The following is a 27,941-nucleotide window of genomic DNA, read 5'->3' as shown; positions in this document are numbered from 1 at the left end:
GCCCCAGGCAGCCAGGTACCCTCCACAGTCCCCGAGAGCCCACCAGAGGTCAGGTACCGCCATGGCCCAGGGACACCACCAAGGCCACGACAGGCACACCACTGCCAGACCCAGGGACAGCCCTCATGGACCCCCAGCTCCTAGCGGCTCTCTGGTGGCAGGCAGAGTGGGGCGAGGAGAGGCTGCGGTTCGATTGCAAAGAGTCCACCTGGTGCTGGGCAGCATGGCAGGAGTTCATGGGGGTCTTCCAGGACATAGCCGGGTCATTCTGGGAGGCTGAGGCCAGCTCCCACCCCACCACCGCCCTCCCTGCTGCTCCATCCGATGCCCCCCTGCAACCCCACCTGCCTCACCTGCTGCCCTACCTGCCAGCCCCCCAAGACTGGAGCCCACTGGGGCTGAAGATGAGCCAGTGGAGGTATCCTGACCCTACCTGCCAGTCCTCCCCGTTCTCAGCCTGCCACGCTGGGGACCACAGACAGGGGGAAGGACCATGACCCATACCCGCCAGGGGTCACACCCCTCTGGACTGATGAGCCAACGCCAAGCCATCCACTGGCCCCCCAACTTGTATACTAGTTCCAGGTTTTGTTGTGCACATATCACCAGACAGTTTTCTCACTATTCAATATTCACAGTTTTATTTTCCAAAGAACCTAAGACATGTGCTTCCTGGGGCAGGGGGAGGGTAGTGTGCTGGTGTTTGGGGTGGTGTGTGGGAGGCCCACCAGGAATGTCCAGGGAGGTGCTCAGGGGTCCCCCTGATCAAAATGAGCCCGCAGGGCCTCGCAGACCCATACCCCCTTGCGGTGGGCCTGGTGACAGTGCAGCAGCCAGCTAGGGGGAGCCCGGGCTGGTGTCCACTGCCCACCCCTGGACCAGCCCACATACACATCCTGGAAGTGGCCCCAGTTGTCCACCATGGCCTGAAGGACCACAGAGTGGCACCCTTCCAGTTTACGTATCTTCCCCCACTGTGGTCCAGGGGCGCAGATGGGGATGCTGGGTCTCATCTAGGGCCCCAAGGCACTTTGGAAACCCCATGGTAGCAAATCTGGCGATGGCTGCGTTCAGGCCCCCAACTTAGACGACCCTCTGGAGTAGCAAGGCATTGAGTGCATGACCACCTGTGGGGAGGGGACACAAGCACCCATGAGGGTGTGCAGGACCCTCCCCCCAGGCCCACCTCCTAGGCACTCCCCAGCCCACCCCTTGCCTCCCAGGGCACCCCTCTCTCCCCAGCCCCACACCTGGACCCCTCCCTCCCCAGTCCTCCACCCGGGCTCCCCTCCATGGCCCCCCACCCCCCAGTGGGCACATGCCCAGGCCTCCTTACCTCCATGATGACAGCCCTGACCATGGCCTTTCCCACTCCAAAATGGTGTCCCACAGAGCAGTACCTGTCTGGAGTGGCCAGCTTCCAGACAGCTATTGCGACCCTCTTCTCCACGGGGAGGGCATGCCTCATCTGGGTGTCCTGGTGCCTCAGTGTGTGGGGTGAGCCACTGGCAGAGCACCAGGAAGGTCTGCCGGAGCATGCGGAAGTTCCACAGCCACATGTCACTGTCCCACTCCTCCACGACCAGCTGCTCCCACCACTCAGAGCTGGTGGGGGTAGCACCAGAGGAACACGGGAACCCGGTGGTCAGGGGCATTCCTGTCTGCCCCTGGGGAGGGCTCCCCTGTCAGAAGCTGCTACCGCTGGTGGTCCATGGCTGCCGTGCAGCACCTAGCAGGGCACTTGGTCCCTGAGTGAGAACCTGAGAGGCTTCCAGGTGCTGCTGCTGGTGGTCCACAGCTGCCGTGCGTCAGTCTCCAAGTGTGACTCGTGCTCTGCATACCATGTGCTGTGCAGGCCCGGTGTGTCTGGGAGGGGCTTTTTAAAGGAGTGGCTTGCTGTTGCCCCAGAAGGGCTAGTCCAGCCCATGACCCTGTCCATGGGCTTTCCTGGCCCCTTATTTCGAAGTGGAGCGCTTGTGTGTGTGTGGAAGCTCTTCTTTTCCTTCTGGGGCAGCCCCTTTTGATATTCCCCATCACTACTGCAATGTTGAACATCGACAGCACCAGCCCCAGAGGATGTGTGGACGATATGCTTCTAAGTAGCCTATTTCGATGTTGTTACTTCAGAATAGGCTACTTCGACGTAGTGTCCTAGTGTAGACGTCATTTGACTGAATAGATCTTGTCAGCTCTGGCCCTCCCTTTTACTGAGGCACCATTCTTTAAATACTCCTCTGAACCCCCCACCCACCACTCATGCATCTGATGAAGTGGGTCTTTGCCCATGAAAGCTTATGCTCTAAAATATCTGTTTGTTAGTCTATAAGGTGCCACAGTACTTCTTATTGTTCTCGAAGATGCAGACTAACATGGCTACCTCTGTGATACTTCCAACCACAAAAATCCAAGAAACAGCCAGGCACAATCTGGTAGTATAACCCTAAAATTGTCCTCTTCTCCTACAGCTTGAACCATAACACTTCTGTGTTTGCAGTTTCCCTTTGTCTGCTGTAAGAAGATGAAATCCTTCCTCATTCTAAAAGTGATAAACAACTCTACTTTCAGTGCATGCTTCTCCCCCACTTCTCATTTTCTTTCCTACACCAATGCCTCACTGTTCCCTTCCTGCCTTCGCTCATACCCAGCTTCATGCCTTCTTCCCTCACCTTTGGAACAGTCCCCTTTTCCTTGATCACCAAAGCAGTCAGTCATCTTTTTTATCATTCATTTTTCCAGAGGAAGAAATGAGAAACAAGTTAAGAATTTTTCTAAAGAACTTATTTTCCTTTAGGAACTGATCATCATCTACTCACAGGTATTTTGCTATATGTCTAAACTTCACCGTGTGTATAATTTAGATTGTACTCTTCTTGGCAAAAGGATTGCATGTGCAGCATCGATTTCTTTCATTACTTTTAGTAAAGCAAATCTAGAAAGTGGTAAAGGAAATATTTTATGGGAGCAAATACAGAATCTTTCTTCAGAGTATTTTCTTCAAAGGTGAGGAGAGGATTCAGAAGGGCTGCACAGAAATTGCATGTGTGTATGCTTGCACACAGAGAACACTAAGCTTTGCAGTGGCTTTCTGAATGCTCTTTCACAAGAGGCTTAGAGATGAAGTAAAGATAGACCAGGAGGATAAAAGAGTGGGGTAGTCATATCAGGAGAAGATATTTAGACCATTAGGCTGGAGCTGGGCAGAGAAGCAATTCCACCACTCCTCCCCAACCCCACACTCTTTCCTACACAGAGTTTTGCAACTTCTAACTAAATTACTCAAGCTGAGCACAGGAAAGTTTTTTGCCTGTGTGGGAGAATTACACACCCATTTACTTTTTGAATACTACCATCTGAATATATACATTTTGCTTTTTATATGAACAAAACCTATTTAGACAATGGATGGGATTTGCACATGTAATTTCTATTGCTCTACTGCTCTTGCATGCAGAGGTAATAGCACTAAAAGTATGCAAGCAGTTTTCTCTCTAGAAAGCCTCAAGGAATACAGCATGTATACCTATTGGAAAAGTACTCATATGATTGAGTAAATGTATTTTATGTCACTGCAATCCATAGATAACTGGGAAAAGATTTATCAAGGTATATACATGGACATGCACACAGGAGTAATTCAGGGTCAAGATCTGTGTATTCTAATGAAAGGCTTGCTTACATTTTCTTTTGCATTCAGACTACAAATTTCTAGCTATCCCAGATGACTGCACTGCACTTAAAGTGGGACATATACTTGCTGTGCTTGCCAAGAAAGAGCAGCTCTGTTTTACTGCGAGGGAGTGGGGAGAAGATGGAAATGAGGTCAGACTACGGCAATATGTGAACGGTGGTCAGCAATGTGGCACTGAGACCTACCTCTCCACCCCCCCAGAAAATGAGCTCTGAAGGCCAGAAAGTTGCAAGTCTTCCCATTTCATTGTGGCGATTACTTGGGAACAGTAAAATAAAGAGAGTTCTGGTGCAACACACAGCAGTAGGACAGATCATCAGTCACCATACTTCCAGACCACACAGGGTTATGAATTTGGTGAGAACATTTGTTCTACAATGTTTAAACTGCAACATCTGTTTTTCTTTCAAGCATGTGCTGGGCACCGACAATGGCATAGCAGATGCCTTGTCTCATTTCCAGTATGACAGATTTCATGAGCTTGCACCAGGAGTTTGCAATGAACCAGAACAGATGCCACTGGCTCATGGAACCTCCACATATGATGTCGTCGGTGGCACAGAAACTTTTGGCACGCAGCTGAGCTATGCAAGAAGTTGACTTTTGGTGGGTTCTTTCAATGTAAGGATTCCAGGGGCTCGTCACCTATAGCGCCCACTGCAGAGGATGGTTGTTGCAGTAGCTGGTTGAGGACAACCCAGCTGCTGCTACCCCATGACAATCCTGGCCAGGTGCAAGGGACAATGAGTTCTTTTGGAGAGCGGGGCTTCTAGCATTGTCACAACTACACACAAGGCCATAGGCAGATGTTCTGAAACCCAACTAGGTTAGAGAGGATGCCGCTGAGCTCATTGCTGGCACCTCCTTGTGGCTGATGTTCAGTGCAGGTACTCCATAGGGGAGGCATCCAGTAACCAGACAAATGGTCTGGTAAAAGGACTTAAGAGGAAGTTCTGGATAAAGGAACACCCTTGTGGAGGGAAGTTATGGACTCCTGTATTTGGTAAATCATGGAGCCAACCCCTTCCCATTCTCATAGCACCAACAAGGGGGGTGGATGGTGAAGGGCAAAGCCATAGCCTGGGCTGGCTGGAGGAAGGAACCTGGACAGAAAAGTGCTGGGGCACTTGTGGAAGCCATGGGTATTACTTTGAATACACATTGATTTACCTGTCAGGTAGTCACAGACAGCTATATAATAAAGTTGTAGCCCGATTAAAATCCATAAAGTGACTATCCTTCTTTTGGTATCCAGACAATTAGGTATGCGTTCAAAGACCTTAGTTTAGTTATAGTGTGACTGAAAAACCAAACACCTCCAGCTCTTGATTCTTGAAGTTACAGTCTTTTACCATTATTAATGTTGATATCTGTTTTGGGCACCCAGAACTCTTCTCCCACCCCACCTTCATCTTCCCACTCATATTCCTACAAAGAATAGGTAGATTGCTTAAGATTAGCAACATACTATAACTATTATATGACACACTGGGTACCACTCTGAATCTTGCAGGTAATGTTAAATACGCTTTTGCTAACTCTCTGGTTGGCTCATATTTGCTGTATTCCATCAGCTGTACATTACAGTAATGGTTTTGTTGCATACTACAAATGCTCACAGGAAAGTAACTGGGCTGATCATTTTTAAATGCTGTTCATTCTATAAAAGGTGTATAGTTACTCAGGAGAATGGGTAAAAGTTTGGTTTCTCTTTTTAAATGAAAAACACCCTGGATTCCCAGGTAAACCAAAACATACTCAATACAATTTATATCCGAATTGTATATTTATACATTTACAAACAATGCCCAAAACAATAATGCTTATCTACTGCATTTTATTTATAGAGCTAAAGATTTGAGAATTTTTTTTCCTGAATATGATCTTCCCAATGTTGATACCAAAACATAATTGGTTGCTATCAATTTTTCTATAGAGAAATGATCATTCACATAAATTTAAGCCTGATGAAATTTCACATAGCCAATATACCAAACCCCATTAACGTTTCAAGATAAACTATCTTAGCCATGACTAGAAAGACAAGAAAGGCATTTCTTTGGCAAACCAGGCAATAATTCCTCACCCCAGGGTTGCTCCCTTCAGTGCCCTCTGAAGTTAATGGAAAGTCTCCATCATCTTGGGCTTTTGACCAAAGTTCTGAGGTTGAGAATTTACCCGGCAAAGGTGAAATTGGTAACACTATTCTTTCAGTGTCCATAACATCATAAAATTCTGGCTTTAGGGAAAAGTGATATGCCTTGTACTCCCAATCACAGTTTAAGACCCAAGCTTGCAAAACAATAGGCAAAATCGTTTACTTCATTCAGAGTACCTTTGCAAATTGTAAACATTTGCAGGACAGCAACATATAGTCTTATTATAGCAAGAAAGAAAAGCTTGAGAAGAAGAAATGGGGTAGGGGTTTGAGAAAATAGGCAAGCTTTCTATGGTGCTCAAGACACTATAACTAGAGAGCTTTCAATCAGCACAAAGTAGTCCACACTCTACAAAGTTTAAACACTGCATTTCTAATTCTGGTGGAGTGAGTTATAAACAGTGTTTTTTTGTGCCAATACTGAGTAACAGCATCTTGGCAGCCCCAGACATGGAACTGTCTGGGGAAAGGGATGGAGTGCCAACTGAGTACCAGCTCCTTATATTGTTTTTTTTCCAAAACACACACACCCACACACAGGTTATAAATGAAAGACTATAAAAGCTGTGAAGTCAAAAGCCATGCCTGGATGGGCTCTGACAACAAAAGATCCTAAGCGAAACAAAAGCAGCAGTCCTGGGGCACCTTCAAGACTAACAATATTATTTGTTGGGTGATGAGCTTTGGTGATGTCCCACGAAAGCTCATCACCTAATAAATAATACTTTTAGTCTTTAAGGTGCTACAGGACTGCTATTTTTGTTTTGTGATGATACAGACTAACACAACTACCTCTCTGGGAATCTAAATGACGAGCCAGTTATTATGAGAGCTATGCTTATTTTCCTCACACATGGGTCTGTTAGCATACACAGAAGACTTGTTAACAATTTGTAGCATATATTTCTATGCTGTATGCTGGAGCAGCACATGAAAAAATAAGCAAGGCTCTGTCAGTAGGTGTTAGACATGTTTAGGGATGAAAAGGTAAACACATTTACTAGATCTTGTGTTGCATTCCTGGTTTCATTATTTTCAGAAAAGAAAAAATGCTGTGGATTGTAAATGAAAGATGACAACACACAAGAGACTAAATGATTTAATGAATTAAGTGGTTTTATTGCTGTTTAGCCTATGCTCCCATTAAATTTGGGTGCGTCAGACATTTGCCTATTCAAAAGGGATTTCATATTTTGTATGTACAGAAAGAGAGGGTTATTGTTTTCCTCAAATCATTTAAGACACAGTTGGTTTCTTAGCTTTTAATATAAAATATAAAGTAGTCAAAAATTTGTGCAGAAAATAGAAGGATTTCACAAATTGGAAAGGACAAGTTTTCTCTTGATAGTCAAATAGTTATGATGTAAAGCGGTCTCATTAAATCATAAGTACTTTAACCTTTTCTTGAAAGAAGTGGAAGATTTAAAGATTTATAAAGAAATTTTGCCTAAACTAGGAAATGACTCACATATGACATGTATTGAAATGATAATGCTGATTTCAATAGGCACTCTAAGAGCATGTTGTTCCCAGGGGAGTAATTCAGTCATGGTTACCTCTTTGCATTTAGATTTTAAACTTTCTTTTTAAAGCTTTTAATGTGCTACTGTCTGCCAAAACATGGCAGAGTTACATAGATATGATCAGGCAAAATAAAGGTTAGGAAAAAGAGTATTTTTATAATTACAGACACTAAATATGCAACAAACACATCAATCTGACAAGTTCTCCAGAACCTCCTGTTTTTGCAGATTTGGCTGTATCTGTAGAATCCCTGTTTAAATTTCATCTTCAATTTGTTAAATAAATCTTGATCAAAGGGAAATGAGAGACTCTGAACAGTAACTCTGATAAGAAAAAATACAGCAATGTTCATACAAAAGAGCTGAGGTTAAAATGGTTAAGAAAATCAAGGTAGCTTGAGTGCATATTTTGTGTGTTTTTACTTCTAAATGTTTGGGGGTTTTTTAACTTAATTTTTAACTATTAATTCTCTACATTTTCATTACTACTTTTGAAATTTAATATCCTGAAAACTTTTGTCTACATTTATTGACAAATACTCGACCCACTCAACAGTATTATATGCCTTACTGGAATTTGTCTGGAAATATATGCCTAAATGAGAGATGCAAATCAGCATAAAACATATAGAATAAACTCTTACAGTTTTCCCAGATCTTAAGGGCTTGAAATCCACTGAAATCAACAAGAGCATCACCACTGACTTCAAAAGGGAACAGGATATTGCTTTGTCTTTAAGCATACATTAGTTACAAATGTGATCCTGTCCTATGAAATATTTTTAAAACAACAAGTAAGAATGGCACATCTTGATCAAAGAAACACTAGTTACACAAAAAGAAAAAACAGTGAAAAGCAATAGTGCATATTCATTTCTGCTGTAATTCAGTAGTTCAGTTGACTTCAGTGGAACTGAGGAATGAATTTTCCCGAAAACACTCTTTCCTTTATGTTCTACAGAGGAATAGCTAGCCAAAGTGGATCTATCTTGATTTTAGCAAAGATTTTGATGCAGTCCCACACGGAATTTTCATACGCAAAGGAAGGAAATGCAATCTAGCGGGAATTACTCTAAAGTGGATGCAAACCTGATTGAGAGACACTCTCAAAAGTTTGTTTATAGAATCATACGACTGGAAGTCAACCCCAGGAGCACATCGAGTCCGGCCTCCTACCCAAAGCAGGATCAACCCTAACTAACTCACCCCAGACAGAACTTTGTTAAGCCAGGACTTAAACACCTCCAGGGATGGAGATTCCACCACCTCTCTAGGTAACACATTCCAGTGCTTCACCACCCTCCTGGTGAAATAGTTTTTCCTAATATCCAATCTGCACTTCCTGCTCTGTAACTGGAGACAATTGCTCTTTGTTCTGTAGTTTGTACATGAGGAATATGGGAAAACCTGGTATTTAGCTTAGCTTTCCCTCGCATTTGAATATAACCAACTGACTTTTGTCTAAACGAGTATTTTTACTTGAGTTAGTTAAATGTCAGAATACTTCCCCTTCTCTGCTCACTTCTCATCCCCCACTGTGAAGACAAAAGCTTGAGTCTGCTTAGTCTTCTGGAAATATCTGGTCTCCTACTGGACATTAATCATTGGCTTAGCAGGTGTTAAGATAGTTTCTTCTATACTAACATCACCGCCTGGCTTTTCTGCAATCTCTCACCCACTCCAAATATTAATATTGGTAACTTGTCACCTTCCCATCCTTATAAAAATTGTAAAAATTAGTGCCTTTTATTATTTCCTCATTTACCTAAATGTAGGGACTACAAAAATATTACGAAACTAAAGGTCTCAATGCACTCAGCCAGGAGCTCAAAACCTACATTTATTAAACCACATATCAAACAGGCTGCTCACATTATCAAACTTTGGAACTTGTGGACTACAGCATGCAAGATGCACACCTTATTTGAGCAGCACAGCAAAGGATTATGTCATTAGTTTCCCCTAGACTCAGTTAGGTTGTACTTCCTCTTTGGAGAAGAAAGTGGCGACAAGCACTGTTCCTTGCAAACTGAGCAGCTGGGTGGCTACCTAGGAGAGATTCAGATGCCCGGAGCCACGCGCAGAGGCCAGTATATGTTTCTACTGGTGGAGTACATCCACACATGACTCGGTGCACACACACAAAAGTATTCCAACCACAAATGGAAAAAATTGAAGGAATTTTGGCCACAAGCTACATTACTAGAACTGCACTATGGATAACGCTGGTTAAAAAAAAGGAAGGACTAAACGGCAGGAAGCATTTTTTTTTTTTTTCTGCAGCTGCTGTTAAAAAACCTGGTCCATTTGCTCTTCACTTGGCCATCCCAGCCTTTAGCAGCTTCTGAAGCTTGTACAAACACAGCTGACAGACATAGCATTCATATAGCACCCTTTGGGTGTCTGAAGTGTCAAGTTCATTAATTCTACCTTAAGGTCACTCTTTTAATCCAACAGCCAAAGTTTTATTTACACTCCTATGCTGTTACCTCAGGGGAAAAAAAAAAAAAACAAAAAAACCAACCAACAACGTGGGGGATAAAAATAATCCAGGAAAACTTGGATACTTGTTTGAGTGAAGAGATCAGAACTACAAATGCAAAATCATAGTAAATATCATTTAAAAAGTTCAAGAACACACTGAAGCCATTTCTTGGTTTATTTCATTAACCAAGGGAACTTAAGTAGTAGAGGTAAAATAAACCAAGTGAAGAAAGACTAACCAACACTAATTATCCAATTGTTGAAATTATTGCAGCTAGAAGTCACTAGTTTTGCATCATCAGGACCTGACTGGTACTGAATGAGAGAATTTGCTAAACCACAGGAAGTTAATGTCATCTAGCAGTATTACCAACATTTTCACTGCTCACTGGGCTCTTACAAGACATTTCAGGATAAAGAAAAGCTAAACAACAGCACAGAGCACTGTGAACCAGGACTGGTGATTGTAGCAAACTTTATGGGACTGCTGGAAACTTGACAACACCCATGGATAATTGTCTTCCAGCTAACTAAAATCATGATGAACTACAGATGTTGCTGGATGAGATTGTGCCGGATTAGAGAGGTTCAACCCCAAGTTGAATTTGACTTATAAACAGGATTTGTTCTGAAGAAATGGGGTTTACCCATGAAATTTGGGATTCACCCAATAAATTTATTAATCTCTAAGGTGCTCTGTCTCTGGTTATTTGTGAAAACGGATTTAGTTTTGTAGAGTGGGAACTATAAGATACGCAGATAAAGGCATTTTAGTTTGTTGCATTTCTTGAATAATTTTTGTCAATATGTATTGAAAGTCCTTGCTTGCACCTCACAGACTCTTAAATTATTACAAATTTAATATATCCAGGGAATGTTAATTTTTAATTTGCAGGTGCTGTGTCTTCATAATCTTGTACATTGAAAAAGGTAGAAAAATTGTACTTCCTCAGACCCTGGTTGTGTGGAGTATTTTGTTCACAGGTAACTTTGTATATTTATAAGTCGTCTGCCTCAAGCACTAACCACAGCACAAAAACTTAAGCATATGAATAAGTCTTTACAAAAATCAGGGCCTTTGTGCCTATATCGGAGTGTGACATTGCCCTCTAGAGGCTATGATATCTACTACTATCAGAAGATAGACAGATGTTCTCCTTTACTTCCAAAGCCAGAGCTTTGAGTCTGTGGGACTGAAAGAAGAGACTTTCACCTCTGCTTCACTGGGTTACAGTTGTAAGAATGCTGAATTAGCATTTATTTCAAAATCTGGCCCTGAAATTTACACAAAGGGCCTGATCCTATAATATTCCAAGTGATACCAACTCCTGCTAGATATCCCAAATTACCATTAAATAATAAATATTTCCCTACTGTTTGGGTGCTTGTGCAGATTTACCACTCATTTCTGGCATTTAACCCAACTTTTTTTTATTATTATTTTACTCACCTGCATGCTAAGATGAATCCATTTCCTCATAAGAGTTCTCCCCAGTGTCATTACTTTTATTGGCAGCTGCAAGCCATTTACTGTGCGATAATAAAACATGGTCTCTTTTTCGGAGATTGTGAGTTTGAACACAGTCTGCCCATCAACGGCCTTTTCCACCACACACCTTTGAAAAATAACCAACAGCATAAGGTCAGAGGCACACATACAGACACACTCAAGCTTAGGCACTATGCAGTAAAGTGATGCTAACCAAAATGTATTAAGATATTTTTTTTAAAAATTACAACTCAGATGGATGTTCAGCAACAGATATGTCGTGGATGTATTGTACATAAGGAAAAATATTCCTGCTAAAACCTAGCTTAGCTTGAAAAGAGATTTTTATTTGCAGAATACTCCTTATTGTCTCACTTCCTATCTGCATGGATCTGGGGCTGAAAATCTGGTAGCTGACTATTGTCTGTAAAACTAATATGTAAATTTCTGGATCATAGGTTTCTTTGCTGTACCTTTCCTACAGAAATATACAGCACTGTGCATCCTCATATGACACTAAGTTGCAAGCACACTTTCAATAAGTGAATGTGTGACAGAATGCTATTATTTTCTCATAGAGGAGGTCCAGTAGTACAAGATTCCCCCACATTAATCTGTAGATATGCCTCTACCCTCTCTAGAGAGCCCTCAATTTGCAGAATGATTGTTCAGTCAAACCTTAGTTTTTCTGCAAGATTTCAGGTTAGCACCAAATAAAGCACGGACACTGAGAGGCATGGGACTTGACTGAGACCACACAAATTCATTTCACATATCTAGCTGTCCAAGTAGTTTTACCACACTTCACCATGTTATCTGTAGCTAGGCAGCAGACAGAGGACACATCAGAGCCTTCAGATGGTATTTTAGGCACTACTGAATGGGCACTCTAAAGATGAAAAGCTTTACAGTGCATTATCAATCTATCAAGCCAATCAGGCAGAATTCAACCCACCCATCCATGAACACATACAGGAAGAGCCAGATTTTTATCTGAACTACACTAGACTAAATCAGAAGTTAAACCAGTTTTATGTTCATATCACCATGGATATCAATGGAGCAACTGAAACTAGAATTTGTTCCAATATCCTTTATTTGTGACTAAGCCTCACTCTTTTATATTGTCCTCTCTCTCCAGTTCACACAAAAGTATCTCAGAAGCTGGTTTATTGGAAAAGATACCTTTGTGGTTAACTGGCTCAGATTGAAAACCACTGAGAGAAAAATAAATGGATTTTAACTGTAACTCTTTTTAGCCCCCAGGGATGTTGTCAATAAAATTTACTTGCTAAACACAGACTCCTATTTTCCAAGCTTACTGAAAACACATTTCTGAATATATTGTTGATTCGTCTTCTCACTCTTTTGTTTGCCTGTAAACATGCTAGTTTTGGTAGATAATAAATGTGAAGGAAGGCACAGCTAAGTAGCAAAATATTTAGGAACTGGATTTACCCAGTTCCTGGATAAACAATATTTGGATAATCCAGGATTTGTTTATTTTACTTATCTAAAACAAACACTTTTATCCATCCCCCTCTCCAGTGTCATGAGTTTAAGAAGGGAAGTGACCTTGGTGTACTGAATTTTGAAAACTAGAAATTATAGATTATCAATTGTGACCCACACCTGAAAAAATAAGGGGGGAGTGAGGTGTATGTGTGGGGGTGAAATTATGTCAAGAAAGGTTAAAAAAAAGCTATAATAGTATCTGTTCTGGTTGGGAATGATACTTTGCATTCTAACCGGACCTGTAAAAAGCAACAGCCATTCTCGGTGACTGTTCCAAATTTTGGTAAAAACACATCACCAAAGAGATACTTCCTGATTAAGGCAGGGGTTGCGGGGGTGGGAAAGTTGATGGTGATCTATAGAATCCAAAATATGCGTGGCAGGGGGGAGAGGGAGAAAATCAGACCACGAACCAAGAAAGCATGATGTGGTGTGTGGAGCAAAGAGTATTGTCCTGTTATTTTTCAAAGGCAGAAGCTGAAAAACTTCCTAAATAGCAGATTCAATGGTTACACAAAGACCACTTTCTACACACTATATGAAATTTTAACGTCTTCTGAATTGCTATTCGTTTCTCAAAATGCTAACTGAAAGGGGAACATATGAATACTGCATACAAAACATGTATGAAGAAAGAAAATTAAGGCTCCAAACTTAGTAAACATCAATAGGAAATTCAGCATTAATTCTGAGTCTTTAGACGTGTATTTGTCTTTCTATTATGGAGTCTTGCAGTCTTTCACCACATTCATGGATGCCATTCCCAGCCCTGGGAACAAAGTGGGATCAATTATTTAGGATCAGGAACATTTCAAACAGAACAGGCAAGGACATCAATTTGGCAGAGTCATTTTGAAAGACAGTGTGGAGAAATAGATGAGACTTGGGTCCATTTCATTTGAGATTAGAGTTCTTGTCCGACACTGCCTAAAATACTTGGGTAAATTTTCAGCTAAAACTATTTGTAAAATGAATGATTAATACACTACTGTCTCCTTATGTGCTGTAAGATGGTTGTGTAAACCCTTCATCAACATGGCATCCACTTTAGTTCACTCTCCTTTGGTTGAATGGGCCTTGAGGTGTCTCTATCATATGAAGATTTTTTTTTCCGGAAATATCAGCACTATATTGTTGATCGGCTTTGTGTGACCAGGGCCCTCCGATGCATCTATCTGCATAAAACTCCAACTGCTCCTTCTGAATATGTGCTGAGCTTTTGTTCCAAGTTCAATTTGCTACACCACTAGTTTGTAAATCAACCATGGTCTATCCTCTGTGATAGGCCCAGGCCCACAGCCAGCTACAGCACCCTGTGGGAGGGGAGATAATAGGGCACACCCAGCTGCCTATATATGTTGCCCAAGGACTAAGGCCCAGGAAGAATCAGCCTGCAGCACCAGGGTGGGCCAATACCTGGGGCTAACAAAGCAGCTGCGGCCAATCAAGGCCTGTGGAGTCCTTAAAAAGGCTTCCCCCAGGAAGGAGGGGGAAGGAGATAAAGGACAGACTGGGAGAGAGAAGACTCACCAAGGAGAAGAACTGCAGCTATCAGAGGAAGGTACTGAGGTTGTGTTACCAGGGGGTCTGGCGGAAGTGGCCCAGGAGGCAGGCTGCAGCATTAGGAGCGCCCAGAGAGGGAAGCCTCCACTGCCAGAGATGCCTAGGGTCCCTGGACTAGAACCTGGGACATGTGGGTGGGGACTGGGTTCCCCCCAGACCACCCCATACATCAGGCCAGCCCTAGAGGGGTGGCAGGTAAGGAGTGAGCCTCCTCCCCAAAAGACTATTTTTGGACTAGCCAATGATGAGAATGGCCCAGTGATGATGTGAACCAAGCCCTTGGGAGCACAGGAAACAGAGCAAGGGACACAATGGGCCTCTGAAGCTGCTTTTAAACCACCACGTAGTGCAGGGACCCACAAGAACAAGCCTTTGGTTGTGTCACACAGCATAAAATGCATGTAGCAAGACCGATATTTTGAAGGAGGCAGTAGAAAGAGCTGTGAAACAGCTAAAGAACAACAAGAGCCCTGGAAATGATAAGATCACAGAAGAGATGATTAAATATTGCAGAGAAAATGCGACTCAGGAAATACACCAACTATGTAATATAGCATGGAAAGAAGAGAAGGCACCTAAGGAATGGACAAGATCCATATTAGTGACAATACACACGAAAGGGAGTGCATTGGAGTGCAAGAACTACAGAACGATTGCCCCAGTCATCCATCTAGGCAAGGTGCTGATGATGATACTGATGGAGAGACTAAGATCACAGACAGAAGAACGAGCAAGCGGGGTTCAGGAAAGATTGAAATAGGGAGGTAGAAAGGATATCTGTGCACGGGATAAGAATTAACAACTTGAGATTCGCAGATGATATAATTATCATTGAGGAAGATGAAGAGATGCTACATGAGGAAGGGGAGTAATATGGACTGATTGTGAACATTGATAAAACAAACAAAGAATGTTGTTTAAAGATAAGGAAATAGGAAGAAAGATCAGCATAGACAGGCTCAAACTAGAAAATGTAGTGAAGTGCACATATCTGGGGAGCAACATAACATATGAGCTAGACTGTAAGAAGGAAATAGTGACTAGAAAGCAAAAGCAAGAGTGAGTTTGAAGGCGATAGATAAGGTTTGGAAAAGCAAAGAAATTAGCTTAGGAAAGAAAGCCAAGTACCTTGAAGACATCTGTATCCAGCAGCGTGTTGTACGGATGTGAGTTATGAGTAGTAATGAAAGATTCAAAGAGAAGAATGTTGGTGTTTGAAAGGAGTTGTTAGATAGATCCTAAGAACAGGATGGATGCAGAAGGTCACCAACTAGGAATTATGTAGGAAGATACAGCTGAAAAAGAACCTATTGCAAAAGGTTATACAACACAAGTTATACCTATTTGGGCATATTTTCAAAAAGACCAAGAAATGAAAAATCAAGACCCTGATATTTGGCATAATTGATGGCTTGAATAGGCAAGGCAGACCCCACAGAGAATGGGTAGATGATATAGTAGACTGGTGCAGAGCTACGCTCCAGAAAGTAAGCCACTCCGCAACAGACAGGGAAAGATGGAAAGAAAAAGTGCGAGAGACAGCAGATACCAATGGGCGCTGACCCCATGGTTGTTGATGATGATACGTACTGAACATCTATTGCCGACCCCCTGCACCTTGCTGTTATCCAGTGCGAAAATTGAATAAAATCCCAATTTGAATATTTTTAAAGTATCAATCGCCATGACATGCGGTGTAGTCATTTATGCTTCTGCAAAATAGTGAAGCGTAAGGAGAAAGCCAACAAAGAACCTGGTGTAAGACCCTGTCTATGGCTGCTACTATCTAACAGAGATCCTTACTTGGCAAAGCACTTTAATCACCAGTTTACAGTGCACTGTTTATTTATCACATTAGCTTCCATGCAGTAGTCCTCACACTTAAGCTACATCTACACTACAACTCAATTTCGAAAGGCAAACCTTCGAAAGCCACCATTGGAAAGAGCATCTTTCAAAATTGCACTTCTACACACCAAAAGCAGAGCAAAGATGCAATCTACTAGCTTGAAAGGGAGCATCGACACATCCCAGGGCACTTTTTTGAAATAAAAGGCCAGGAAACAAAGAAGATGGGGGTCACATGGCGGACAAGTCTTTCTGCAGGCTGCAGCCTGCCATTCCCTTGGAGGGCCCCGCCTAAGCACTCCCCATTCTGCACACACCAAGGGCTGTGTTGTAGGGACCAGCCACTCACTTCAGAACCACATGAATCCCCAGTGGGGAGTTCCTCAATGCTTGTGGCTGTCCTCCAGTGGATCTGGGGGGCCACATCCATAGCTGCCTTACTGTGGGCTGCCCCACAGGGCACCTCCCATGCCCCGTTGCTTGGATGATCCAGTGCCTGTGGTGCTATCCCACCAGCAGCGAGTGGTGGGACAAGCCTGTGCCGGAGGACTAGGATGATGACCACTAGCTCCAGAACTTCCACATCACAAAGCAGACTTTTCTGGAACCAGGTCACTGGCTCAGCCCAGCCCTCCAGTACCATGACACCTGGTTGTGGCCTACACTGCCCCTGCAGAAGAAGGTAACCACTGCCTTTTGGAAGCTGGCCACCCCAGAAAGCCACCACTCTGTTGGCCACAAGTTCAGGATAAGCAAGCTCACCATCCTGGCTGTCCTCCTGGAGGTTAGCCATGCTCAGGTCACAAACCCACCATGGAAAGAAGGAAGGGAGCCCCCCAGGCAACGGGGACCCATGGGAAGGGTGGATGTGGTACACCCCACCATGCACTCATGGGTATGCTGTCCCTCCACCTGCTGCAGGTCATTGGGGCCAAAAAGAGCATCCTTCACCATAGCCGTGTCTACACGTGCACGCTACTTCGAAGTAGCGGCACTAACTTCGAAATAGTGCCCATCACGGCTACACGTGTCGGGCGCTATTTCGAAGTTAACTTCGATGTTAGGCGGCGAGACGTCGAAGCCTCTATCCTCATCAGGAGATAGGAATAGCGCCCTACTTCGACGTTCAACGTCGAAGTAGGGACCGTGTAGTCATTGCGCGTCCCGCAACATCGAAATTGCGGGGTCCTCCATGACGGCCTTCAGCTGAGGGGTTGAGAGGTGCTCTCTCCAGTACCTCAGCTCAATGGTGGCCACGTGGAGCGGCCCCCTTAAAGGTCCCCTCCCCCTCCCTTCCTGTGCAGGAAGCTGAGGGAACGTGCAGGCAGCAGCCTAGACACGTGGCCAGCCTGCACGTCCCTCAGCCACCCAGAACAGGGCCAGCACCTGCCATGGCTGCCTGGCAGCCCCCCAAGCGCCCCCAGGGGAGCCAGAGTAGCCAGGCCAGCCAGCCCAGCAGCCAGGCTGGGAAGCAGCAGCGGGGCCCCTCCTGGACGGAGGCTGAGCTGCGGGACCTCCTGGGGCTGTGAAGCGAAGAGGTGGTGCGCCAGGTAATGGGGAGCAAGAGGCGGAACGCGGATGCGTTCGCTCGGCTGGCCGAGGGCCTGGCCGCCCGGGGTCACCCTGCCCGCGCTCTTGACCATGTCACTTTTACAGAGAGCTCAGGGACATCCTGGGCCCCTGGCACACCTCCTCCCCTCTAGCCACCCTTGATACCTCAGCCAACGAGCCCCAGCAGGCCCTGCAGCTGGATTCCGTCCCGGAGGTAAGCCCTGCACCCCGGGCCCCACCCCGTCCCCAGAGTCCACCCCTGGGCCATCGCAGCAGGAGGAGGGCGGGGGGCTCCTCCTCTGCAGCCAGACGTCCGCCCCCCGGGGATCTCCGGACCGTGGGAGTGGACCGACAGGTATGTACCCCCCTCTGGTGTACACCCCTGGGGTTGAGGGGCAGGGGTAATAGATATGTGCCCAGGGCCCCCCACATGCCCATGGCCCCAAGGACAGCAGGGGATGGGGAACCTGCAGCACAGGGATGGGGGGACAAGGGTCACAGCTCGGGGCCCACACTAACGCCTGTCTCCATTCTTCTTCCCCACCTCCTCCTGTGTTCCACAGCTGCACCATCGGAAGGAACGGAAGAGAGCGCCGGCGAGGCATCAGCGGTCCCAGAATCCCCTCTGGGGCCATCGCTCCAGGCAAGCCCCTCGGCGGAGGACCGACCGGCCCCACGGCAGGCTAGACGGTGGACCCCGCAACAGCACCTGACGGCGACGGACCCCCAGCTGCTGGCCATCCATCGTCAGCAGATGGAGGTCGCGGAGCAGCGCCTGCGGGTGGACCAACACCGCCTGGACCTGCAGGAGCGGGCGCTGGCCTGGCGCCAAGAGGCATGGGGGGACATTCAACCATCTTGTGGATTACTTGGCCCCCCATGCCACACCAGCCGCCGCAGCGCCCGCCCTGCCTGCTCCACCCGCCGCACCACCTGCTGCTCCGCACGTCGCCGTCCCATCCGCCGTCGCCCCACCACCCACCACCGAGGGCCGGACCACCAAGGGACACCTGGGGCCAGCTGAGACTCGCCGGTCATATCTTCCGGTCCGCCCGGCCCCCAGCCAGCCCCGGACAGGGCTGCGGCCGAGGCGGGGCTCCCGGCTGCCCACCCCCAGTGCCGGACTTTAAGGGCGTAGGGCCCGGGACATGGCCCCCTGCCCCGTATATAGTTATATATGTCCGAGAAAAGGATTATTTTATTGACCCATTTCATTTATGTGCGTCCCCCCTTTGCCCCGTCCTCCCCATGTAAATAGTTCTCCCCTTCCTTATCATCCCTGGTTTTCTTTTTATTGACCAACATATCCGTTATGTGCAATCCCTTTTATTATTGTTTTATTTGTACAGAATACTTTTGTTAGAAGAGGTCTTGTATATAGTTTGTTCTTGTTTTAATTATAGTTAAAAAAAAAGTTCTAAAAGAAAAACCAGTTTAAAGTTCAGCCACAAGTGCGTGCTGTCATTTGTCCAGGAAAAGTGGGGGGGGGTGCGGTTGGGTGCTCCGCGGTGTGGGCGTAGGGGCAGGGAGTGTTGTGGAGGAAGGGGTGGGCAGTCGGGGGCCTGGCAGAGTTCACCCCGCGGCCTCATCATCAAAGTGGGCCCGCAGGGCCTCCCGGACGCGGGTCCCTTCGGGGTCCGCCTGGCGACAGCGGGTGGCTTCAGGTTGGCCCTGCCGGCCTCCATAGCCCAGCCCTGATAAAAGGTCTCCCCCTTGCTCTCCACCAAATTGTGCAGGGCGCAGCAGGCACCCACAATCTGGGGGATGTTGTTGGGGCCCGCCTCCAGGCGGGTGAGGAGACATCTCCAGTGTCCTTTGAGGCAGCCAAAATGTGTGCTCCACCACCTGGCGTGTGTGGTTCAGGCTCTGGTTGAAGCGCTCCTGGCTGGCTGACAGATGGCCCGTGTACGGGTGCATGAGCCAGGGCCGGAGGGGGTATGCCGCATCTGCGATGACGCAGAGGGGCATGGTGGTGTCCCCCAGAGGGATCTCCCACTGGGGATGTAGGTCCCCGCCTCCAGCCGGCGGCACAGGCCCGAGTTCCGGAAAACCCGGGCGTCGTGGGTCCTGCCAGGCCAGCCCACATAAATGTCCTGGAAACGGCCCCGGCTGTCCACCAAGGCCTGGAGGACCACAGAATGGTAGCCCTTACGATTGATGTCGCGTCCTCCACTGTGATGCGGGGCGCGGATGAGGATGAGAGTCCCATCCAGAGCCCCGAAGCAATTGGGGAAGCCCAGAGTGGCAAAGGCCGTGATGGTGGCATCTGGGTCCCCCAGCCTCACGAGCCTGTGCAGAAGCATGGCGTTGATGGCACGCACAACCTGCAGGGAAAGCACATGGGAAAGCACCAATGAGGGGTGAGCAGGGTATGCGTGGCCCTCCCCCGCCCTGCCCTCCTCTGCCCGGGCCCCCCTCCCTTGCCCTGCCCTCCCCCCGTGGGTCCTCTTACCTCCATGAGGACAGCCCCGACAGTGGTCTTGCTGACACCAAACTGCTGTCCTATGGATCGGTAGCTGTCTGGAGTGGCCAGCTTCCAGACAGCGATGCCGACCCGTTTCTCCACAGGGAAGGCACACCATATGGCAGTGTCCTGGTGCCTGAGTGCAGGGATGAGCCACTGGCACAGCTCCAGAAATGTCTGCCGGCTCATCCTGAAGTTCCTGAGCCAGCGGTCGTCGTCCCACTCCTCAAGCACCAGCTGCTCCCACCAGTCAGTGCTGGTGGGGTAGCTCCACAGACGCCAGCGTGTGAGGCGGGGGGGGGGGGGGGGGGGTGCTGCAGAGTTGGGGGTTGAGCCCTGCTGCCCTGGGGGCAGCTCCTCCTCCGGTGTAGCAAGCCGCATGGGCTGGGTGGACCTCTGGCTGCTGCTGCTGGGGGTCCATGTGCCTATGGCTCCTCAGACCGTGTGTTGTGCAGGCTGAGTGTGGCTGGGAGGGGCCCTTTAAGGGAGCGGCTAGCTGTTGCCCTGGAAGCACTAGTCCGCCCTGTGACCCTGTCTGCAGCTGTGCCTGGCATCCCTATTTCGACATGTGCTACTTTGGCGTGTAGACGTTCCCTCGCAGCGCCTATTTCGATGTGGTGCTGCGCAACATCGAAGTTGAATGTCGACGTTGCCAGCCCTGGAGGACGTGTAGACGTTATTCATCGAAATAGCCTATTTCAATGTCTCCAAATCGAAATAAGCTACTTCGATGTTGGCTTCACGTGTAGACATAGCTCATGTCATCCATGTTGAGGACCTCAATGTTGCACTCGTGGAGTTCAAGGAACGGGACTTCCCCAACTGCTTTGGGGCTCTGGATGGGACCCACATCACCATCTGATCCCCAGACCACAGCATGGGCACATTTATCAACCATAAGGGGTATCACTCCAGGGTGTTCCAGACCATTGTGGATGCCAAGGAGCAGTTTATATACATTTGTGTGGGCTGACCCAGGTGACTCCATGACACCTGAGTACTCAGAAACTCCTGTCTTGGCCACAGGATGCAGGAGGGGACATATATCCCCCTGCAGGACCTCCTCGGTGGGGACACCACATCTCCCCACATCACGGCTGTTGCCACGTATCCTCAATATGTGGCTGATGGGGCACTATAAAGGACAAATGGACTCCAATCAGGACATTTTTAATGACCACCTTAACCGAGCACAGAACATAGTGTAGCAGGCATTTACGTACCTGAAGGGGTGTTTTTGGTGCCTACTCAAGCAGCTGGAGGTCAGCCTCACCAACATGCCAGCTGTGGTGGAGGCCTGCTGTGCTCTCCACCATATTGTGGAGAGAAGACACAAGGTATCATACAGGAGGGGGCTGCTGAAGCCAGGCCTGGCTACAAGGAGCTGTCCCCCATTCCATGCCACCAGGCACACAGGGAGGGGGTGTAGGTCAAGGAGGCTTTCACTCCACCCAGGCTCCCCACTGACCCTCCCACAGGCACGTTCCACCCTGATTACTCCCACTCACACCCCTCACTGACATCTCCCGTGCACACACACCCCCTCGCTGCTGACCCACCAGCACATGGGACAGAGGGTGTTTGCAAATAAACTCTTTACAACCAAGTGTTGGAACTGTTTTCATACCAGAAACTCAATAAGGGATATAAACAAGGGCAAATGGGGTGGGGGTGGAGGCATCGATCTTGGAGGGAGGTGTCACAGGGTGGGGGTCACAAAATTCAGAGGTGAGCCAGAAGCAGGGGTGGGGGGCATGGGTCCTCCACCAGGGTGGAGGGTTGGCTACCTTGGCAGCTGTGCGAGCCCCTACTGCCCCAAGTCCAGGGTCTCCGTGGGGGCTCAAAAGGTGCTGGGACTATGGAAAAGTAGGGGAGGAGCAGAGGTTCTGTGGCCAAGGGTTCAACAATGGGTGCAGTGGGGAGGAAGGGGGAGCTGGCTCCATGGGATCTGCCCTGGCCACAAGCAACTGGGCCAATTCCAGCAGAGCGGCTGGAGGAAAGTCAGCTAGGATAAGGGCAGGGACTGTGGTGGGGTGGGGGCACGCCTGTGTCAGAGCAGGTGGCTGAGACAGCTGTGTAGTTGTCACCAAGGTAAGGGTGTCAAGGGTGCCTACCCACCAGCCTCAGCTCTCCTCCTCCATCACCAGCCACTCCTGCAGGATGTTAGTTTGGTCCTACAGGGTGGCATCATCCTCCTCCACCTGATGGTGCCACCTCAGAGTCCTGCTGTGGCCCAATATGGGTGCAGGAAGTATGGATGCCCCAGCCCCCTCACCGGCAGCTGCGGGCTCCCCAGCCCATGGATAGGGCTTGGCTGGCCCCCATATGGTGGAGCTGTGGAGACAAGGGCACAGAGGGACAACCCATCAGTCCCCTGATCCAGCTCCAGAGACCATGCCCTCAGCCCCTTTCAACCCCTCCAATACCCCCGTCCACTGGCCCAGGGAGATCCTGTTCACTGGGGGCTCACCGCTGGATGGAGCATGTGCAGGCTTTGGTGGGGACCCCTACCTTCCCTCCCCAGGCATGCAGCCTGTCATGCTATTCATGGGAGCAGGTGCTGAGTGCTGTGCAAGGCCCAGTAAATGCACCCATCCAGGGTGGGTCTGCACTGGGGCTAGGGGGGCTGTGTGAGTAGCCCACTGACACCTGTTCCTAGTGCAGGCATCTCCTCCCCACACACTGAGGCATCTGAAGTACCAGGGACCTACCTGAGGGTCCCTTCAGGAACTTGGTGGAGGCCCAGGTGGAGGGTTCCAGCTAGGTGACCCAGACAGAATGGCAGCAACAAGGATCTCATCACTGGAGCCCTAGTCATCACTGGTGGCCTCAGTCTCCAGGTCCATCTGCCAGGGGATGCTATGGCCCGCAGGTCCCACCAAGCCTCTGCCTCAGGCTCCAGCTCATCCATGTCTTGCCTCAGAATGGCTGGCAGCATCCTGGGCCCAGCAGTAGGCATGCTACAGCTCCTTCACCTTTGAGCGGACCTAGTCTGGAATGGGTGCGGGGTGACCCTGTGAGGTCAGGCCAGTGGAGAAATGGCTGAATGCTACTGCATTCTGGTGCTGGCCAGTGGTCTGGAGGAGGACCCCTTCCTCCCACCAAAGTCCCAGCAGGTCCCTCACTTTGGCCTCACTCCAGGAAGGGGCCTTTTTCTTTGGCCCCTAGCTGGGGTCCTTTGAGCCTTCAGATGCCTGGGGGACACGGGGCTCATGGGTGCTGGCCATGGTTCCGGTGGGGTTGCAGCTGTCACTCTGATGTCACTGGGAGGGCATGCAGTTGGAGGCATGTGCTCTTCTGCAACCAGCACACACCCAGCTTCCTGCCCTGAGGTTTCTGGGTCCCTGCATCTTTAAATGCAGCCAGAGGTGGAGACCATAGAGCCCTGCTTGTGCTGGCAGTGGTGTCTCCGCACTCCAGGTGGTCGATGACATGGAAGACCCCCTCTTTTGAAAGAGTGGCCTGGGCAACATGTACACACGGTCTCTTTTGAAAGAGCCTTTCAAAAGGGGGCACTCTTCCTGACATGGAAAGGGAAGAGCAATTTTGAAAGGAGATCCATGTTCTTTCAAAAGGAATTTTGAAAAAACAGTATGTAGATGCACCGCATGATCTTTCAAAAAAGGCCCTCCTTTCAAAATTATAGACATGGCCTTAGTGACTTCAATGGGACTACTACTCTGTTTAAAATTAAGCCTATGCTCAAGCACTTTGGTGCATCAGTGCCACAATTATTCCTTGAGATCATGTTGAAGGTGTTTGACAGTTGATTCTGAGGTTCTGCCCTTACAACCATGATATCCATGTGCATGTAGACACAGGTTTGTCACCCCATGTTGGACTTTCAAATGCTCAGGATGCCAGGTGTTTACTGAGGAGGTACATGCTATATTGGCACAGCAGCTGGCTTCAGAGCCTTTAACCCTCTGCACTGTATTACAGCTAATTTTCTCTTTCAGCCAAGGTGGTTAGGTTCCACCCTTTAGCTATGGAAGGCATCGGGTTCAGTCACTGATTTTGACCACAATATCAATATGTGTATGTGGTCCACAGCTTATGGCAAAGGTTTAAGCATAACAACTGGTTTCATCTTAACATGTGCTTAAAACACAGACACCTCTACCATGATATATGAAAACCAGCAAGTGAAAATTATTAGAAACAAAAGAGGAGAAAATAGTTATTTTAAGTTTTGTCTGAACAGAGTAAAATATAAAACAATCTCATATCTAGAAACATTATTAGATTAAGGTTTTAAGCTTTTGAAGTTATTAACAGAACATCTAAAAATAAAATGCTTTCCTCATGTATGTTTACCAGCAATAGAGAACCCTTTTCACACACCATAATTTTAAAAAGAGACCTGCAAAGAGGAGAAACACCAAAGCAACCAACCAACCATGTGTTTGGGCTGTTCTTTATTGTGAATAAAGGCAGCCTGAAAGTTTTATATTTAACACAAAACCTGCTTGTGTGTAAAATTGGATTCAAGTAATCTCCAGCCTGAAAGATGATGGGAGAACTAATATAGTAATATCACATGTGTTAGGAAAGTGAAAATTAAGCAATTGAGAAATGGAGCAATTTTCAGTCAGATTTTAACCACTCATTCAAACTTCAATAATGACCATTTTGAATAAACTATGCCTTTCAAATTCAATAAACATCTCTAAATCTTTCACCAACAGACCATGGCCCAGTATAAGGTATTACCTTATCCACCTTGTCTAGCCCTAATCCTGGCAGAAATCCTACAACAAACTGTGACAGCCAGACTTCAGACTCCTGACATGTCTCTTTTTTTTCTTTTTTTTTTTTTAAAAGAAAAACAAACAAAAAAAAACCACACAAGTATTTTTAAATGCTAGGTCATCTTCGTCCATCTAAAAAAAAACACAAAGCAAATAAAGGACAAAAAAGTCATTGTAAATTATTTACAAATAATCTTTTAAAAAAGTTAGAGCCTAATTTGTATTAATACATTTAACTGAAAAATTGAATATGGGTTTGTATAGGAAGATCCCCATTGAAGTTAATGGCGCTCCTCAGATTGTTGACTCATCGTAGGAACAGGCATAGTTTGCCATCATATTTGCAGAGCATTAAGCCCCTGAACTGAAATATCATTTTAAAAACATCTTATTCTTTCCTACAATGCAGCTTTGTTAAAATTTAAACACAGTAATAGCAGCCTTGACCACCATGACTGATTTTTAAGAGCACCATGAAAGTAAACATGTGCAACTCTACTTACATTACACCTTCTTGCTCAGGTTTCAGCCATACAGTTAAAGTAAATGAAGCTGCAAGCTTCTGAGAACGGGGAGTAGAAAAGCAATCCTTGTGATTATGAAAAATAAAGCTTATAGAATTGATGGAAGAGCCTGGACGTAAATCATTCTTGTCCTCTGTGATGCAGGTGCCTAGGCCTGTTGAGAGAAGTGTCACGTAGGAAGCAGGTGAAGATCTATATGGACACTCCTGAATACAAAATCGTTGTGTACAGGACTGAATACTTTCAGGGGCAATAGAACTATGACAAAAAGTACTTCGGTCTGGCAGTCCACATGTTGCTTGAGTTGGCACAAGAGATACATTCTTGAACGCGCCCACATTTTCTAGCTTTGGGAAATGTCCCTGTGAGCTAACCAATGATAAGGCGGCATAATAAGTTAAGATGAATGTTTCAGTGGCATGAAATAGGAAGCCACAGCCCAAGGAAAGAACCAGATGATTCATGTTTACAAAAAAAGTGTCCTGACAATAAAAGATCCCTAAATAAATAACATTATCCATCTCGGCAATGATGCTTTTGAGGAGCGCTGTTCTAAAAAGACGCAGAGTTGCATCTTTGGGAAACCATGGCAGGTTTGCATTCTTGGAAGACACCAATCTTCTTCTGGCCAACAGGACAGACACAAATGATTGCCAGCATCTGTAAATGAATAGAAACAGACAGTGTCCATGGGATGAAAGCTATGTTTAAAAATAAAGTCATCCTGCTGGAAATATTAGGGGCCAAATTCTTCCTTCAACTTCAGGTCTGCAGTCTACTCAGACAAAATTCCCTTTAGCTTCAATTTTATTATTTAGCTTCTGTTGTTTTGTTGTTGTTTTTTTAAACTGAGCGAAGAATGTTGCATTAGGCCTCATGGAAGTTGCAAACATCTCTTACTGAAGACTTTGACCTAGTTTTATTACAGTAAAACACAATTACTTCAAAAGTCATGAAAATGCAATATCATATAAAACACAGTTTAGCTACCAGATACATGTTTTTAAGTTTTTTTTTAAAAAGCCTAAATCCTCAAACTTTGAAACATAATTTGAAAAAAAAATATGCACATCAGCTCTGCAATTCCATATTTAAAACTATACAGATTAGCTATATACTGCTATATTTAATATTCGCAGAATGTTCAACTGTACTAATACCATAAACTGTTCACCTGCACTTCTAACAAATTCCAATACACACAAATGGGAAATTAAAGCTGCATATAAAGTTTGAACAAAAAAAGGATACAGTTTAAGTTTATAATACTCAGTCTTACCCTATTGTCCATTTGATGCAGCTCCTTTTAGCTCTCAGTAAAGCTGATTAAAAAACGTATCACCATCTGTCCCATGTGAACCTTTAATAGAAAATGTTCGCATTGTTTATTGAAACTACAGACAGATACACACTTTGGGTTATCTATGGACAGCTCGCACTAGTTAATTACAATTGATAAGTAAGTTAAGTTAAGGTTACTCATTGCATTTCAAAGAAGAGAACCCTGCTCTCTCTCTCTCTCTGACAATTGGCTCTCTGGCAGGAACACTGGCTGCCGTTGCCTGGCAACACCATGCTAACCCCACTTACTCTTAGTAAACAGGCCTGAGCAGCAGGCACACTCAGAGTCACAGGTAAGCACTTTTATTAACTGAAGCCAGAGAGCAGTCAGCTCTCTAGCCTGGGTAGAGCTGCCTAACTATTCAGGCCTACATTTAGTACTCCTTACAGTGGGAGGCACCCAGCTCCTAGCCATGCATATGTGATTTTAAGGTAGCAGTACACAACACAACACATACCGCTTGTTCCCTGGACTCCCTCATGATTTTAAAGGAAGCAGCAAATTGCCAAGCAATTTTCTTGTCACTCAGCCTTAAGGTATAAAATATTTAATACAGTGAATGACGACAAACTTATTCCTCTTCACAGGTTAAAAGCAGTTACAAGCACTTAAACTCGTGGAAAACAGACTTTAATACTGGCTTAGTGTGGATTTTTATACTTGGGCTGAGTGTATCTGAACCCAGTATAGGTTGTGTCACATCTGGCACGTTGTTAGAGGTTCTGTAGGCCCCAAGAAGTATTGATAATAAGGAGGAGGAACTTGAAGTCCTAGTAAATAAATACAACTGATACCAATTGTGTCAGAGAGACTTGATGGGATAATACACTTGATTGGAATATTGGTATAGAAGGGTACATCTTACTCAGGAAGGATAAGCAGGGTCAACAGGGAAGAGGTGTTGTTTGAGGCATTAAAAATGTGCACACCTGGATTGAGATGGCGATGGATGGAGAAAACAGACATGGTGAGGGCCTCTGGGTTAGGTTAAAAGGGGGAAAAAAAAAAAACCCACAAGGGTAATGTCATTGTAGGTGTCTA

General features: G+C 46.4%; 1 protein-coding gene across 1 annotated transcript in view; it reads right to left on the bottom strand.

The window, feature by feature from the left end:
- The window catches only part of USH2A (usherin), a 581,084-nt gene extending 555,062 nt beyond the window's left edge, over positions 1-26,022 (bottom strand). The window contains exons 1-2 of the mRNA XM_074989966.1: positions 25,538-26,022; positions 11,304-11,469 (exon numbers count right to left, since the gene is read on the bottom strand). Of these exons, the coding sequence (XP_074846067.1) occupies positions 11,304-11,469; positions 25,538-26,022 (651 nt within the window). The remainder of the gene's footprint in view (positions 1-11,303; positions 11,470-25,537) is intronic.
- Positions 26,023-27,941: the final 1,919 nt, after the last annotated feature.

The sequence above is a fragment of the Carettochelys insculpta genome, chromosome 3 (genome assembly GCF_033958435.1).
Source record: "Carettochelys insculpta isolate YL-2023 chromosome 3, ASM3395843v1, whole genome shotgun sequence".
Classification (NCBI taxonomy): Eukaryota; Metazoa; Chordata; order Testudines; family Carettochelyidae; genus Carettochelys; species Carettochelys insculpta.
This window is presented reverse-complemented; position numbering and strand designations above follow the sequence as displayed.